The sequence below is a fragment of the Vitis vinifera genome, chromosome 8 (assembly GCF_030704535.1).
Source record: "Vitis vinifera cultivar Pinot Noir 40024 chromosome 8, ASM3070453v1".
NCBI classification, from domain to species: Eukaryota; Viridiplantae; Streptophyta; class Magnoliopsida; order Vitales; family Vitaceae; genus Vitis; species Vitis vinifera.
Genome location: NC_081812.1, coordinates 13573811 through 13588665, shown reverse-complemented (window position 1 = coordinate 13588665; position 14855 = coordinate 13573811). Strand labels below are relative to the sequence as shown.

At 38.8% G+C, this 14855-nt stretch overlaps 2 protein-coding genes across 3 annotated transcripts in view; one reads left to right on the top strand and one right to left on the bottom strand.

Moving 5' to 3' along the window:
- Positions 1-208, top strand: part of LOC100256739 (histidine--tRNA ligase, chloroplastic/mitochondrial) — a 42324-nt gene extending 42116 nt beyond the window's left edge. Inside the window, exon 11 of the mRNA XM_010655310.3 lies at positions 16-208. Coding sequence (XP_010653612.1) covers positions 16-154 — 139 coding nt within the window. The 3' untranslated portion in view covers positions 155-208. The remainder of the gene's footprint in view (positions 1-15) is intronic.
- Positions 209-8431: 8223 nt separating this feature from the next.
- LOC100263604 (glucomannan 4-beta-mannosyltransferase 1) lies at positions 8432-13788 on the bottom strand. Of its 2 annotated transcripts, XM_019221756.2 has the most exons (10): positions 13306-13527; positions 13104-13220; positions 11763-11861; positions 11421-11673; positions 10222-10332; positions 9989-10125; positions 9778-9891; positions 9451-9650; positions 9156-9347; positions 8432-8968 (listed from the first exon to the last, which is right to left on the bottom strand). In XM_019221756.2, exons 2-10 carry the CDS (start codon positions 13215-13217, stop codon positions 8809-8811), a joined length of 1380 nt encoding a protein of 459 aa, XP_019077301.1. In that variant the 5' UTR covers positions 13218-13220; positions 13306-13527; the 3' UTR covers positions 8432-8808. The 2 variants fall into 2 exon arrangements, with proteins under 2 accessions (XP_019077301.1, XP_002277171.1); XM_002277135.4 differs by having other exon boundaries at positions 13104-13788.
- Between the last annotated feature and the right edge of the window lie 1067 nt (positions 13789-14855).

Sequence of the window (14855 nt, the reverse complement as noted above, 5' to 3'; positions counted from 1 at the left end):
GGCCTCATCTTCAAGGGTGTTCAAACGAGCAGCACGGACAAATGCACAAAGGCTGATATTGGTGGGGAATTCTGAGTGGCAAAGAGGTATGGTTAGTGTAAAAATCCTCTCGTCTGGGGAGCAATATGAAATCAAACTTGATGAACTAGAGTGATTAGAAATTTATTATTTTTTATAATTAATGAAACATATGAATTTGATTGTCTTAGCGATTCCTATGTACTCTTTTAATGTTTGAAAGCTGGGATAAAATTTTTGTGAGTTACATTTGTTCCCCTGATGTCATGGTGAAATTTAACTCAAGCTTGCAGTGTAAATGTGATAAAAAAGCTGTCTATCAAAAAAAAAAATGTAAATGTGATAAAAAAAAAAGCTAGTCTTTTCTTCTCTGACTGAACTAAGATATTCTTCAGTCAGAGGAGCTGGAGTAGTGGGGGGAGATGGTCAGTCAGTGACCCTGTAAGGTGTGTGTTGGGACTACAATTTCCTAGGGGGCAAAAGATGGTAGTTTCAGGAAGGGCAAGGAAGAGGGGTTGTGGCAGTTTCTCCTAAGGGTTTGTTTGCTATGTCTGTGGTTTTTTGTTTTGCTAGCTCTGAGGCGAAGCCTCTACTTTGGGGGCCTGGTTTGTGGTTTGTCTTTGCCTCTACTTTGGGGGTCTGGTTTGTGATTTCTCTTTCCTTTTGCTTGTATTAGGTTGCTACATGCATGCTCCATGTGTACTTTGTATGCCTTTTCCTAGCGCTTTTAATATATTTGCTCTGTTTACCTATCAAAAAATAAAAGATATTCTTCAGTTTCTGTTTCTGTAATTATCAGTTTACTCTTCTTGTGCATTCATCCTGTTCCTCAACTGTTTCCTTGAGTAGAGAAATATGCTCTAGCTTTAGCTGGGCCCTTAAGAAACATGTATTGAGAACAGTAGATATAAGGATTTTTTGTGAATAAATAGCAAGAGAAATGATATAAAACAATCCTAGGGTGGTTGTCTATAATCAAATAGGTGGACTGGAACTCCACTAGTTTCGGATTGAATGAAAGGAACAAGGAATTAAAACTATGGCCATATGCAATAAAAGTGCCAAAAAAAAAAAAAAAGGATATAGAGAAGAAAAGATAGAAAACCTTAAGAGTCTCATTAAGGTCTTCTAAGATTATCTATTAGAAGAAACATAATGGAGTCCTATCATCAGAAATAGTAAAGTATGCAGAAAAATTGGTATCATTCATCATTCATTTATTAATCTCTTTTCTACATCAAATAGTCTTATTTACAAACTTTAGAAAATCCCAAAAACTTATAAACCATGTTGAAAAAAAAAAAATCCTAATCTGTATAGTAACTTAATAGTCTATAACTATGATTTTTTTTATTGGTAAAATCAGCAATTAAATTGGAAGTGCTTGAAAAAAGGTGCACCAAAGTACACACAAAGTATACAAATAATGTCAAAAAGGCAAGCAAAAGGAAAAAGGCAACAACAACCACCACTCAATACAAAACCAATGCCATAACAACCTAGTAAAACAGAAAGCCCCCCCAACTGACCTTGCCTTCTCTGCACTTGAACCAAAGAATCTTCCTACTTCATGGCTCCTCATCATTGGGACCAACAACAAAAGCACCTTTGATTCCTTAAAACATACCAAATACAAACTAGGTCTATTTTTTTAGCTCTAATAATTGACTTTATGATTTTTTTCTCATCCCTATTTTTGGCACCTCTAACAGACAACCCTTATACTTCACAAAGCACTCAAGCTTGTTTAATTCCCTTTCGAATTTCAAAGAAATGGAGTTCTTTCTCCTCTTTCCACCAACCCGACACTTCACCTCCTTTGTAGCCTTTTATCTTCTGAAGAAGTTCCAAAATCTCTGTTTCATACCCTTTCATTGACATTCCAAGCCAATTACTGAACACAGGTAAGCTGTTGGAAGACCAGTCCTCCAAAAGGATATCCCCTCTCAAGGCTAAACTATGAACCACTCCCTCTTCCTTAATGATCTCCACCAAAGCATCAAGTGACCTTGTCTCCCTCCCTAGAAACTCCACCGTGACCAAAACCATCCTCAGCGGGCCACTACCACCATCGTGCAAAACTACATCAGAGACCCTCTCATGACCCTTAAGAGCTTAAGTACCCTTAGAGAAAGAAGAAGAAAGAGAAACCTTCATCCCCAAAAAGAAGCAGGGAGAGGAATAGAACTTGGAAGCCTTGTCACCTCAGCGAAGAGGGCCACGTCAGAGCTCAAAAGACTATTCTCCACCAGTAAAACCATCATCTCCTCCTCCATGGTAGTTCCATACTTCTCCCTTATATTCTCCATTCCTCTTATAAAGAAGGCCTCAGTGGAAAAAGAATCCCTAAGCCCCTTAAAGTTCAAAAGGGCTTGGTTTGCTTGTTCTCCTAGCCCAAAACCAAGCCCATTAAAACTAGTAAGTTGAGGGTCCACCCTAGAACCCTCTTGAAGAAAGGGCTCTCCCTTGCCCATCCCTTTTGAAAGGCCTACCCCAGCTTGGTCCATCACTGTAGCCTTTACTAGCTCATCTTAGGAGTTTTAACACATCACGTTGCCCACTCCATCATTACCACCTGCTGCTCACTCCATTTCTCTTTGGGCTCTTTTGATGCATTTACGGCCCACCCTGTCATTCATATCAACATTAGTGGACCTACTACCTCCCTCAACTCCCACCTTTACCTACAGAGACTTCTATAGCAACATCATAGCAAGCTATTTGTTTTCTGCCTTGATAGTTCTTCAGTTAGTGATACATTCCCTATGCCAAACTTTAATAACAGAGAAACCACCCACGCTTCTTCCCCCAATGCATGGCTTACTCACCTCTTTACCCCTAACCTCCAGTCTGCTGCCAGATTCTCTTTTAACCACCTAAGACAGCCATGGGGAAACTTCCTACCACAACTAGACAGCAAAACATGTCTGGCTAAGCACCAGCTGCAAAGTTCCAAGCTTTCTTCTTCCATCAGATTTCACTAAAATTCTTGCCTATTGCAGATTGTTGCACTGAGTTGTATCTACATTGACAACCACAAAACCTCTACACTGGTCATCCAACTTTCTAAACACCTCCCAACACCACAAATGCAACAGTATCCCCAAAATACTCATCCAAACTTTTTGTGCATGCACTCCTTTATGGAAATATCCTACTTCAAGAGCTGAACTATCCAAAAATAATAATTTGTTCTAGAACCTCCTCTGTCCACTACTTAAAACAGACACTACATCAAAGCTTTCTTCAAAATCAAAGAGAAGGAGAGCATGTCCAAGCAGGGATAGCCTCACCCATACTTACCTGCCTTTCTTTCCCTTTAAGTGCCAAGCCTTAGTAGACCATCTCTTCAATGAAGGCAAATCAAGAACGGAATTAGAAAACTTCCCCCATCTCCCCACTAAACAACTCTTTAGAATCACCTCCCTTTGCTGCCCCTTAGTCAAAGACTAATTGAAGCAACAACCCTTCATCCATTACACCATTTTACCTCCATCCCACCCTAGCAAAAGGCCTGCAAGCATTACTTGCCCTCTACTCCCCTCCTTTGACCTCTAGTGTATCATCTCTCATTGTTGAAATTGAGAGAAAGAGACCACGCCAAGAACCCTCAACTTCTTGGTTAGAATGGACCACTCTCCGTCTAGTACCGTACCTTCAAGGTAGATCAATGTGAACCTCTTGGCCTCCATGGACTTAACCGAATATTGAATAAACCTTCTAGCTTCGTTTGAATGGTTTTCCATTCTAAAAGACCTCCCTCCTTCCTCCCAAACCTTACAAAATGATGCAAAACCACATACCCTCCCAAAAGCCTAGGCTAATAAGAGGTAGACATAACCCCATATATAAAACCTAACCAATGTTAGTAATAAGCTGCTGTGGCCCATGTGGGACATTGGACTTCCATCCATCTTATGTCCAACTCCCCCACTTATCTGTTGACGCCCGTGCTAGCGAGCTAGGAACCTTGCTTTGATACCAAATGATGTGGGACCTCATACACTCTCAAAAGCCTAAGCTAATGGGAGGTAGAGGTAGCTCCATATATAAGGCCAAACCACTGTTACTAATCAATCGATGTGGGACATTAGACTTTCGTTTGTCCTACGTCAAAGTCCTTCCCATTTATTGCAACAAGCTTCCAACCCCTCTAACAATTGGGATAAGCTCACGTTTCTGAATCTAATCCAACTAGAAGAACCTCTGCCCCTCTTCAAAATGCTTCCTCTTAAGCGACCTTCTCAACATTGATTTCAAAGGACTTTGACTCCATTGTGAACCAACTCTCACCTCCGATAGGGAATCATATCTCAAGTATCAATTGGCCCCTTTCTTTCCTAGAACTATTATACCTTTTTCTTAAATGAAAATAGAAAGTAAAATTTTTTAGGAAACACATAATTTTTAGAAAATAGAAACTTTTAGAAAATAAAAGCTATTTAGAAAAGAGAAACCTTTTTTTTTTAAAGAAAAAACAGTTTTTAAGAAGATAGAAACTTTAATCCCCATCAGGGTGCCCAATTGGTTAGGGCGAATGCGAGGACGTGTGGTAGAGATGCACAGTCTAGGGTTTGATTCCTACAACTAGTTAAATGACCTAGATTACTTGGTATTGGTTGTGGCCAACAAAGTTAGCATCGAGAGGTTTGGGTCCCTATGAAGAGTGTGAAAGGCTCGATCATGAAAGTTTCCTCAGTTATTAAGAATAAAACCTTTAGAAAAAGTGATTTTTGGAAAATAGAAAGTTTAGAAATATAAAAACTCTTTTTACCGGGAAATTTCTAATGAAACAACCTCCCAATTCTAAATGAGACTAAAATAAAATATTTACTAATTATGACTAAAGAAATAAAAATTTCTAAATTTTTTGTTGTTTCCCTTTTTCCCTTTTCTTGAATAGCCTTAGACTCATTCCAATACAAAGGATTGAATAACTAGAAAGCAGTATATTCATTAGAGCTTGAAAGTAATGTCAAATGGTGACAAGATGAGATATTTTGCAGATGATTATCTGTCATTTGCATGAATATTGATGACTGCAATAATTGGGAAGAGCAAAATGTTTTTGACATTGGTACTTGGTAGGGTTTTATTAAACAAAATGCATAAGAAAAAGGTCAATACAATAGGCTTGGTGAAATGTGACATTGTGTTGGAAGTGACGCCCCATTTGGATTGGCTGAGATTTCCCCCCCTCCCCGTTAAAGCTCACAAGACCCGCCGGATGGAAGCGACGCCCCATTTGGAAGTGTCGTCGCCTGCAAATGAGCCTTCCCCACCCGTTCAAGATCGCAATCCACATGGCTTGGCGTCGCCGCCTGTGATTGAGCTTCCCCCCGTCCCCTCGTTGAAGCTCGCAAACCACAAGGTATGTTCTCTCAACCTCCGTTCTCCTCGAGAGGAGAGTTTTCCTCTTCTTCTACTCCATTCTGAGATTCAGGGTTTGAGAGGGAAAGGGGATCTTGCTCTGGTCTGTTGGAATCGACGCTAAGGGAGGTCGGAGCGACGTCGAACCCTCTGGCCATGATGCTTAGAGATGGGTCGATAGTGTTTCTGAATGAAACCCCGAGACCTGATCTGGAAAAAGATGTGAAGAAGTAGAAAGACTTGTCGCCTGTCCCCCCATGCGAAGAAGGATGGTCAAAAGAGGAGCTCTCCAAACTATTTCACTTTAGTAAAGTCTTGGGAATGCCTGTCGAAGGGAATGAAGTCGAAATTCTGGCCATGCTTATGAAATTGAAGCTGAGGACTGGAAGTAACTCCCTATGCAAGAGAAGGAAGAAGAAAAAATCTTGCACCACCCGTTTCGAAAGAGAGTTAAAAAGACTTGAATGCTCTGTCAGTTATGGGGGGACAACTAAAAAATCCGGTCAGAGCTCCTGGGATTTGATTCCAGTTGATTAATGAGAATTAAAATTCTTTGTTGGAATGTCTGAGGGCTTAACGATTGTGAGAAAAGAAAATTGATCAAGGGAATGGTGAGGAATCAAAAACCAGATTTGGTTTGTCTTTTTGAGATAAAGGTGAAAGAAATATCTATGCAAATGGTAAAAAGTGTAGGAGTAGGAAGATTCCTTAATTGGGCCTCAGTGGATGCTAGGGGTGTGGCAGGAGGCCTCCTTCTCTTTTGGGATAACAGAGTCTTGGAGAATTTGGAGGTAGAAAGCGGGGGGTACTCCATCTCTGTTCGTTTTAGAAACTGCACTGATGGCTTCTCTTGGATTTTCTTTGGAGTGTACGGGCCAGTGATGGGCAGTGAAAAGGAAGATTTCTGGGAGGAGCTTGGAGCCATCCGTGGCCTCTGGGAAGACCCTTGGTGCATAGGAGGGGACTTCAACGCTATAAGATTCCCAGAGGAAAGAAGGAATGCCTCTAGGCTCACAGCTGAAATGAGGAGATTTTCAGAGGTGATTGGGGAGCTGGGCCTGAGGGATTTTCCACTGGCCGAAGGTCCTTTCACTTGGATAGGAGGTTTGAACTCTCAAGCTGCTTCTAGATTGGACCGTTTCCTGATTTCGGATCAATGGGAGGACCATTTTTTAGTCATCACACAATCTGCTCTCCCTCGTTTGGTCTCTGATCACAGCCCAATAGTCCTTGAAGCTGGTGGTTTCTCCTCAAGCAAAAGCCCCTTCCGTTTTGAAAATATGTGGCTGAAAATAGATGGTTTCAAAGACTTAGTAAGAAGCTGGTGGAATGGCTATTCTGTCGAAGGCTTGGCTGAGAATGAGCCCCTATGGAAGCAAATTATCTCTAGTAAGTATGACGTTCAAGAGGGGGGATGGTGCTCCAAAGGAGTAAGAGACCGTTATGGGGTGGGGGTATGGAAGGCCATCAGAAATGGTTGGAAGAACTTTCGCTCTCACTCCTGCTTTATCATAGGGGATGACACTAGAGTGAAGTTTTGGAAGGATTTGTGGTGTGAAAACCAATCTCTGGAAGAAGCTTTCCCCTTCTTGTTTAATCTCTCCGTCAACAAAGAAGGCTGGGTTGCTGAGGCTTGGGAGGAAAATGAAGTTGGGGGTAGTTGGGGGCTTCGTTTTAATAGGCACCTTAATGATTGGGAGGTGGGAGAAGTAGAAAGCTTATTAAGCAAGCTTCATCCTTTGACCATTAGAAGAGGTGTGAATGACTCGCTCCGGTGGAAAGAGAACAAGAATGGGACCTTTTCTGTCAAGTCTTTCTACACTCATTCTCAAGGGGCATCAAGCCCCCCTTCCCGGCTAAAACTATTTGGACGCCTTGGGTTCCAATTAGGACTAGCTTCTTTGGGTGGGAGGCGGCCTGGTGTAGGTTGATCACCATTGATCACCTGAAGAGATTTGGTTGGAGCATCCCCAACAGTTGATTTTTGTGCAAATATGAGGACGAAACCACAGATCACCTTCTCTTGTTTTGTGAGAAGGCCAGAATGTTATGGCTTCTGATCTTCTCCCTTTTTGGGGTGCAATGGGTGATGCAATCCTCTGTGAAAAGGAACCTCCTAGGATGGCATGGATCTTTCGTGGGCAAGAAAAGGGAGAAAGCTTGGAGAGTTGCCCTCCTCTGCCTGATGTGGACCATTTGGAAAGAAAGGAATAAGAGGGTCTTCGATGATATTGAGAGGAACGACCAAGATATTAAATCCATTTTTTTGTACACTTTTGTGAATTGAGCTAGGGTGTATATAGAGGAACACACTCTCTCTTTGATAGATTTTGTAGACTGGCTAGCCACCAAGTAAGGGTCTGGCTTGTTTATCTTTTTGCTTTTTGCCTCTTTGTATCTTGGTATACTCCGTGTATACCCTTTCTCTAGCCTTTTGGCTCTTAATGAATTATCTTTACCTATCAAAAAAAATGTGACATTGTGTTGGACAAGTGGTAAGACAAGTGATGATAAATAATCAATCTGCATTTGTGATAACTTCAAGGTAGCACCCAATGGGTGACAAATGAGAATGAAATTAGGGCGCTTAAATATTTTAACTCCATTGGCATGAAGGTCAAATGCCTTTGAGTTGAGAACCTGGAGATTGGTTTCATGATTTAAGAAAATTATGGCCCCAGTTATAGAAAAAATGTCATATATTGTTCATCCAATTGCAAAAGGACTACCCTTCTTGTTTGATAAGGGTTTTCCTCCCTTAAAAGTTGGGAGTTTGTGGGCCTTAAAAGTTGGAACATCCTTCTGGAACATGGAATGACTTGGTGTCCTTTGGGGCCTGGAGTCTCCTTTCTTGCTGGCATTCGGTGCATCAGTGAAGGAGGAGAATACCTTATTTTTGGTGTCTTCTGGAAATTAAGATATCCTTAGTGATCATTTGTAATCTGTTGGAAGTTGTTAAGTTCCTGCTGATTGCTATTCTATGTGAAACTTCACATGTATCGTCAAACAATTGGGTAGAGAAAATCCCCGAGTGTAAGAAATGTAGATCAACAGTCCTTTCAGGTTTCTTCATTGATTGATATATAATAATAGTCATTTACTAATGAAACGACACATATATGGAAGAAATTTATCTTCAAGAACAAACTAGGCAACACATTTACTTGCAACACAATATTCAGTTGCTGTTCTATAACATATCATGTGGGAATATAAGATTGAGAAACTGTTCAAACTATTCTAAACACACATACACTAATACTCCATTAGGTAGATTTAACCATTTTCTTGTACACTAATACTCTACTAGGTATGTTTAACCATTTTCTCCCCTTTAGTGATACACGCATCTAAAGAACTGATCTGCCTGCTCTCTATGCTTTTGTACTGTCCATGGCTTGACCCAGGTTGTCTTATGCTCTAGTTGGATACAAATGTCCCCACGTATCCAAATCCCATTATGAAGAAAGCTCCAGCTTGCAGTATGAGATATATGAAGAAATGGTCTTCTCTAAATAGGAGATTATAGATTGCACAGTGTAGCATAAACATCCCCATTATCAGCTCCAATAAATGGATCCTGTTTGTAACATCACAAAGTTAGAAATTAAAACTAGGTGCTAGTGATCATGGTTTGTGTTATGAGAGTGCAAAGTTCCATAATTTAACTGGTCTACTTGTCATCTTTGTGGTTGGGAAACCTCCTCGAAATATGATGAAGTGTGAAAGACAAGAAACAAAAAATAAAAATAAAAATGAAAAAATACCTTTCTCCTACTCGAGATCGTGATTTCTTTGATGCTTTGGCATTCTTTTGTTTCATTAGGTTGCCTAGCTTCTCAGTCACAACCCATTCATTGACACGATTGGCTTCTAGAAGTCCTATAATTGCCGCCTTAGTTCGATGGAGTGACATGACATTCTCAAACAGGATCCAAAAGACAACCAGATGCAAAGACCTGTGTTGAGCATTATTGACAATTTGAGGAAACATGGGAGGGGAAAAAAAATGACTTTATAGGTTGTGTTTGGATTTTTATTTATTTTTAATTCTATTTTTACCTGGGAGTGCAGACTGCGTTTAGAAATGTAATGGTTGCTGGAATATAAATGGCTATCGGCTTTGGGAGAGCGACTTCAGGAACTAAAACGCTTAATGGGATAACCACACAGTAAAAGAAGAAAGTGACCCAGTGCGCGATTATCTTCCTCACAAAGAAGAATGCATAGATGACATGAAATTTCTTCCAGGTTGATACCTTCTGCAGAAGATAAAAGGTTCTATGTGATTTCTTCATTGTGAGGGATTTTTTAATACAATCTAAAAGTTATTTTAGTAGGATTAACCTAAATTAGATGTTTTATTGCCAAAGTTTTGGGTTTACTTGCCTCGCAGAGAATGATTTCCTTGGTCATTTTCCTGAAAAGGTTAGCTGGGCCACAAGACCAGCGATGCTGCTGATATCGATATGCCTTGAAGGTACTGGGTAGTTCATTTTTCACCTAGGAAGAGTGTGAGTGTTGAGAGATTAATGATATATTGATGCTTAAAAGACATTCACTGCTGCTGTGAATTAAAAAATGAACTTGAAAAACTTACGGATAAATCCCCCACGAAGAGAAATTTCCAACCCTTAAGGCTAGCCCTGACTGCAAGATCCATGTCTTCCACTGTGGTTCGATCTTTCCATCCGCCAGCGTCATTTATTGCTTGAATCCGCCAAACACCAGCGGTACCTATGAACATAATCACTAGAAGCTCAGCTGGTGTTTTTCTTGTAAGCACATAAAAATAACGATCTTCATTAAAAGCTTAGTTCTATTTTAGATTACCGTTGAACCCAAAGAAGGAACATGTCGAGGAGCCCACTTCTTGCTCAACACTGAAGTGATAGTCTAGTGACATCTCCTGGAGTCGGGTCATTAGACATTCATCCGCATTCACTATGGAGAGAAAATCAATATTAATTACCTTAAGCAATCATGCAATCAATAGTAGAATGGGGAAAAGAACAATTGATAGATACTGAGTTCCTTGTGTAAGTAAGCCATGGGTCAGGTTTATAGAGTGAAACCCAGCCTGAAGAAAGTAACTTCAAAATTTGAACTTGATCATACTCTAAAACTTTGGAAGTTTTACATGAAATCTTGTAAAATAGCAATGTCAAAGTAGCTTAATTAGATCAATATCATGAAATAATGGGTAGAAAATTTTGAGCTGATTTTTCTGTTCATGAAATAATGAGTAAAAATATTCAGGCTAATATTTCTGTTAGCAGAGAATAATAGGCAAAAGCAAACTATGGTAAGAATGCCCAAAACAAGGGAAATTTTTGGAAATTTGTGATTTTTTTTTTGTTGTTCTAAGAATTGCCTAGATAACAGAAAATCAAACAAGAATAAAAAGTTAATACTAGATTATGGTGAGTTTTCACGGACAGTAGTGTAGCGGTTTATTTTGGTGGTTTCAATGAAAATAACAGCCAAAAACAGTAGAAGAATAAAATATTAAAAATAATGACAGAGTTCTCACTATCATATTCTAAATAGAAATAAAAGCATAGATTTATGTAAAAACTGACAGTTAAAAACCTTAAACTTGTAAAATTGCTTGTAAAGAACTTAGTATTTGACTTTGTCGAGAGGGACAGCTGTGGCTGAGGTTAACTAGCATCTTAATCTATAGAGTCATGGAAACAGGCTTGTGGGTTGAGCTTACCAGGTGAACCTGACCATTATGTGATGTATAGTACCTAATGAACAAGACCAAAAGCTATAGCTGAGCAACAACAGCTCTTCCAGTGGAGTGTTAACTGTTGAAGCACTAAAAACAAGGAAAAAAGAAACAGCTTGACAACTTGGCCTCAATACAAGAGAACTGATGGAGCAATTCTCTTCGAATGTGACATGCTTGCACTATGCAAAATGATGCATGGGTCTTAATAGCCATCAAATAATCATCAACAAAGAATGGACAATTATCAGCGCTTATCAAGTAACGAAGTAGTTATAATCTTGTTTAATGGTCTTACCAAATTTCCATCTAGCCTGAACCAAGCCCAACCCTGGATTCTCTAGCAGGAAAGGAATGGTCCTCCAAAGAAAATTCTCCTCTGGCTGAAAATCTGCATCGAAGATTGCTACAAACTCACAATCTTCAACATATTGCTTCTGTAAACCTTCCCGAAGAGCACCAGCCTTGTAGCCATTCCTGTTGTTCCTAGTCTCATATTTCACATTCACTCCTTTGTCTATCCATTTCCGGCACTCCAACTCGACCATCACCTAAAAATACATGTATATATATATATATTATCGTGGATTCACGCTTTAAAACTGTTGATAGTTGAGGTTATTTTTAGTTTGAAAAATACCCTCAAGGCTTCATTGGTGGAGTCGTCAAGAACCTGAATTATGAAGCGATCAGAAGGCCATGAAACACTGCATGCTGCTCCAATGGAAAGCTTGTAAACCTGGAGAAGGAGAAGGGGAAGTATCAATTATTCCACAACTGCAAACATAATCATGTTATTAAGACAACACTAAGCCCCATTTGGTTGGCCCCACATGATTTTCCAAACATGGAAACGGCCAGTCCTGATGGCGTCAGTAAGAAAAGTCCATCACCGACTGGTCTTTTCGTTACTTTTGTTGGTAAGCTGCGGTAAAGCACAAAATGGTTGCGTCCTGTTCAGATGCACTTGCGTTTTTCTTTTTTGTTTGTTGGTGCATCAATAATGCTTATATACAGATGTTTGTATCTAGAGCTAAAGATTGGAATGGAACAATTTAGATCACAGCTTTTGCAAAGGAATCTACCTGCTTGTGGGCGTGATTAAGATGGGGTGCAATTAATGTTATAAAGCTAGCCTAGGTTTGGAAATTCTTAAGCTTGAATAACAGTACAAGTGTATAAACCATTTATTATATTAGCACATGTACTAAGCAATTATGGTAATAAAAATGTTTAAGATTAAAAGAAAATAAATTATCATCCTCAATCTCAACAAAAAGTTTGAAGTGAACTATAATATGTGTATAATTGAAAGAGGGTGAGGGGGTGGAGATGGATTGTTGGGGGTTTAATTCTAATAATGCGCCCACAAAAAGGGGCAAGAAAAACAACAAAATCTAAAGAGGACAGGGTAGAATTATCATTTGAAAAACAATTAGGAGCAACAATAAAAAATTGTTTAAGAAGTGTAATCCATGCATATGCATAAGTTTATATTTATATGCAGCTTACTAAATCTTACTGAATTCCAACTTTGTGGCAGAATTAGAAATCTTATCCCAACTATGTAAGATTTGTTACACGAATTATTCTTCATCTTTCTTCTTCATTTGCTGTCATATTTGCTTGTAGTGCATATCTTTATGTGCAAATATATGTGTGCATGGATCTTTCTGAGAAAGAAAGTTCTTTCTCTGTATTAAATGAGAATAGAATTTGACATGCAGACGATAAAAAAGAAATTTATTGATTGTTTATCGTTCAATACAGAATGACATCTCTGATCTGAAAATTTGGTCATTGAACAATATTTTGTTATAACTGAATGATTGTTTTATTTGTTGCTCCAAAATTTAGATTCATGTGGATTTTTTGGATGGAAGGTTGTGATAATTCATGTTTCTATATATAACCCTGCAAGTTTTGTGTATAGTCTATATAAAACTAGCAACAATAAATGTTTGGGAAAAGTTAGGTATACCTCCTTTTCGTTATACATAGGAATTTGGATCAACACCTTGGGGTAGCTTTTATTAAGCTCTAGGTCTTCTTTCATGGTGTCCAACTTATACTTGGTGTATCTTTTCTTCCTCATCACCTTCACACACAAGATTATAATTGCCATATAAACCCGCTCGATGAAAAGCATAATAGACATTGCTGCACACACGAAAATTGCAAACCAGAGAAGTGGTGCAATGACTGGAACTCGTATGCACTGCCAGGCATAGCTCAAACTGCTTGTAACATCATCGGTCACTCTCACCTCAGGCTCTTGAAGAACTAAATTTCTCATAGTTACTAGGGTTTATATTATGAAGAAGAATGATTCTCAAAACATGAACCTGAGAAGATAGCAACTCAAAGCAATAGGAGATGAGGGCAACAGCTATCGAGTGGGTGCTGTATTGTGGGATGCAAGCTTCGCCTTAAATAGAATGGGGCAAAGTTAAAGAGACAATGGGGACACGGACTTGGGGTTTAGGTGGAAGAATGTAGTACGATGAGTGAACGGTCAAGTTGAGAGTGTTGATATTGATAGACACACGGTAGACATGCAAGCTGGCGTGCTGCAATGTATAAATGTGCTGGCTGGATATCTGGCTTTTCTTGCCGACAATGTGCTAAGAAGTTTTACTCTGAATTATTATAGAATCGTAGTTAAGTTCTCCTCTCTCCATTATGCGGATAAACTTAAATTGAGTAACTTGCCATATTTTACTAGTTCTGAGACTGGAATCCAGCAAGAAAAAGCAATATCTCAAATACATACAAACCGAAATCAAGCTGTCATTTCTCATTTCTTGTCTAGCATCCAAGGTCTTCCATCTTGCAAATAAGGCATATCTTGTCTAGGCAAAATTTTGGAAGCCGAGTAAGTGGATTGGTCCAAGTGGAGAGGAAAAAAAAAAGGATTGAACTGCTTTTCTCCATTTATTTGTCTTTTTTTTTTTTTTCCAGTTGCATGAAAAGGAAAATAAATATGTATATCTATATATTTACATTTTACTATTAAGTGGTGTCATTATATTTCTATTTTGACCTTTTCTAAATGATTTTAGCAAACAAATTGAAAGGCAATTGAATTGAACCACAAATTAAGGCTAGGTTGAATTTGAAATTACAGAAGTAATAGTAAAATTAGAGAATATATGGAACTACCATAGCTAACCATTTGAAAATGAATAATTACTGATTGTCCAAATCAAATCCCTAAAATAGAATTCACTTACGTATCTCATGCAAAACAGAACATACATTTTTTGGACAGACTTGCGTAAACCGCAAACAAAACTTATTTTGTGTGCATGCATGTTGAAAGATGGCATTAACATTGTCATGTAATCAAATTGCGGGTTTCCTTGTCAATGAATTTGCTGTTGAATTATGATTGACACATCACTAACTGGGTTGGCTACAAAACTGTATATAATCTCTTACTTAATGGTTTTTTTTTTTTTCTCTTCTTTGAGACTAGACTGAACATTAATGTTGTTTATATGAGCCCTCTTTCAGTGAGATATTAGCTTGATCCTTTATCTGCTCCACTTGATATATTCAATTAAGCCCAATTTTCTTGTGGGGAGATTTTATGGTCAAATTTCAGGTTATTATCATTCATCTAATGTATAGGTATTGGATGGATGTTTTAACCATGCAATGATTGATTGATCAAAAGTACAGAATTTTTGGTCCAAATTACTAGTTTTGATTTGCTATGCGAAATTCATGC

Bases quoted from the DNA above. Each gene is read 5' to 3' on its own strand.
- LOC100263604 (XM_002277135.4), bottom strand. From the start codon at position 13,418: ATGAGAAATTTAGTTCTTCAAGAGCCTGAGGTGAGAGTGACCGATGAT. The intron at 9,651-9,777 runs GCAAGTAAACCC...TATCTTCTGCAG, and splicing joins AGGAAATCATTCTCTGCGAG to AAGGTATCAACCTGGAAGAA. The intron at 8,969-9,155 runs GTATTTTTTCAT...TGTTACAAACAG, and splicing joins CGATCTCGAGTAGGAGAAAG to GATCCATTTATTGGAGCTGA.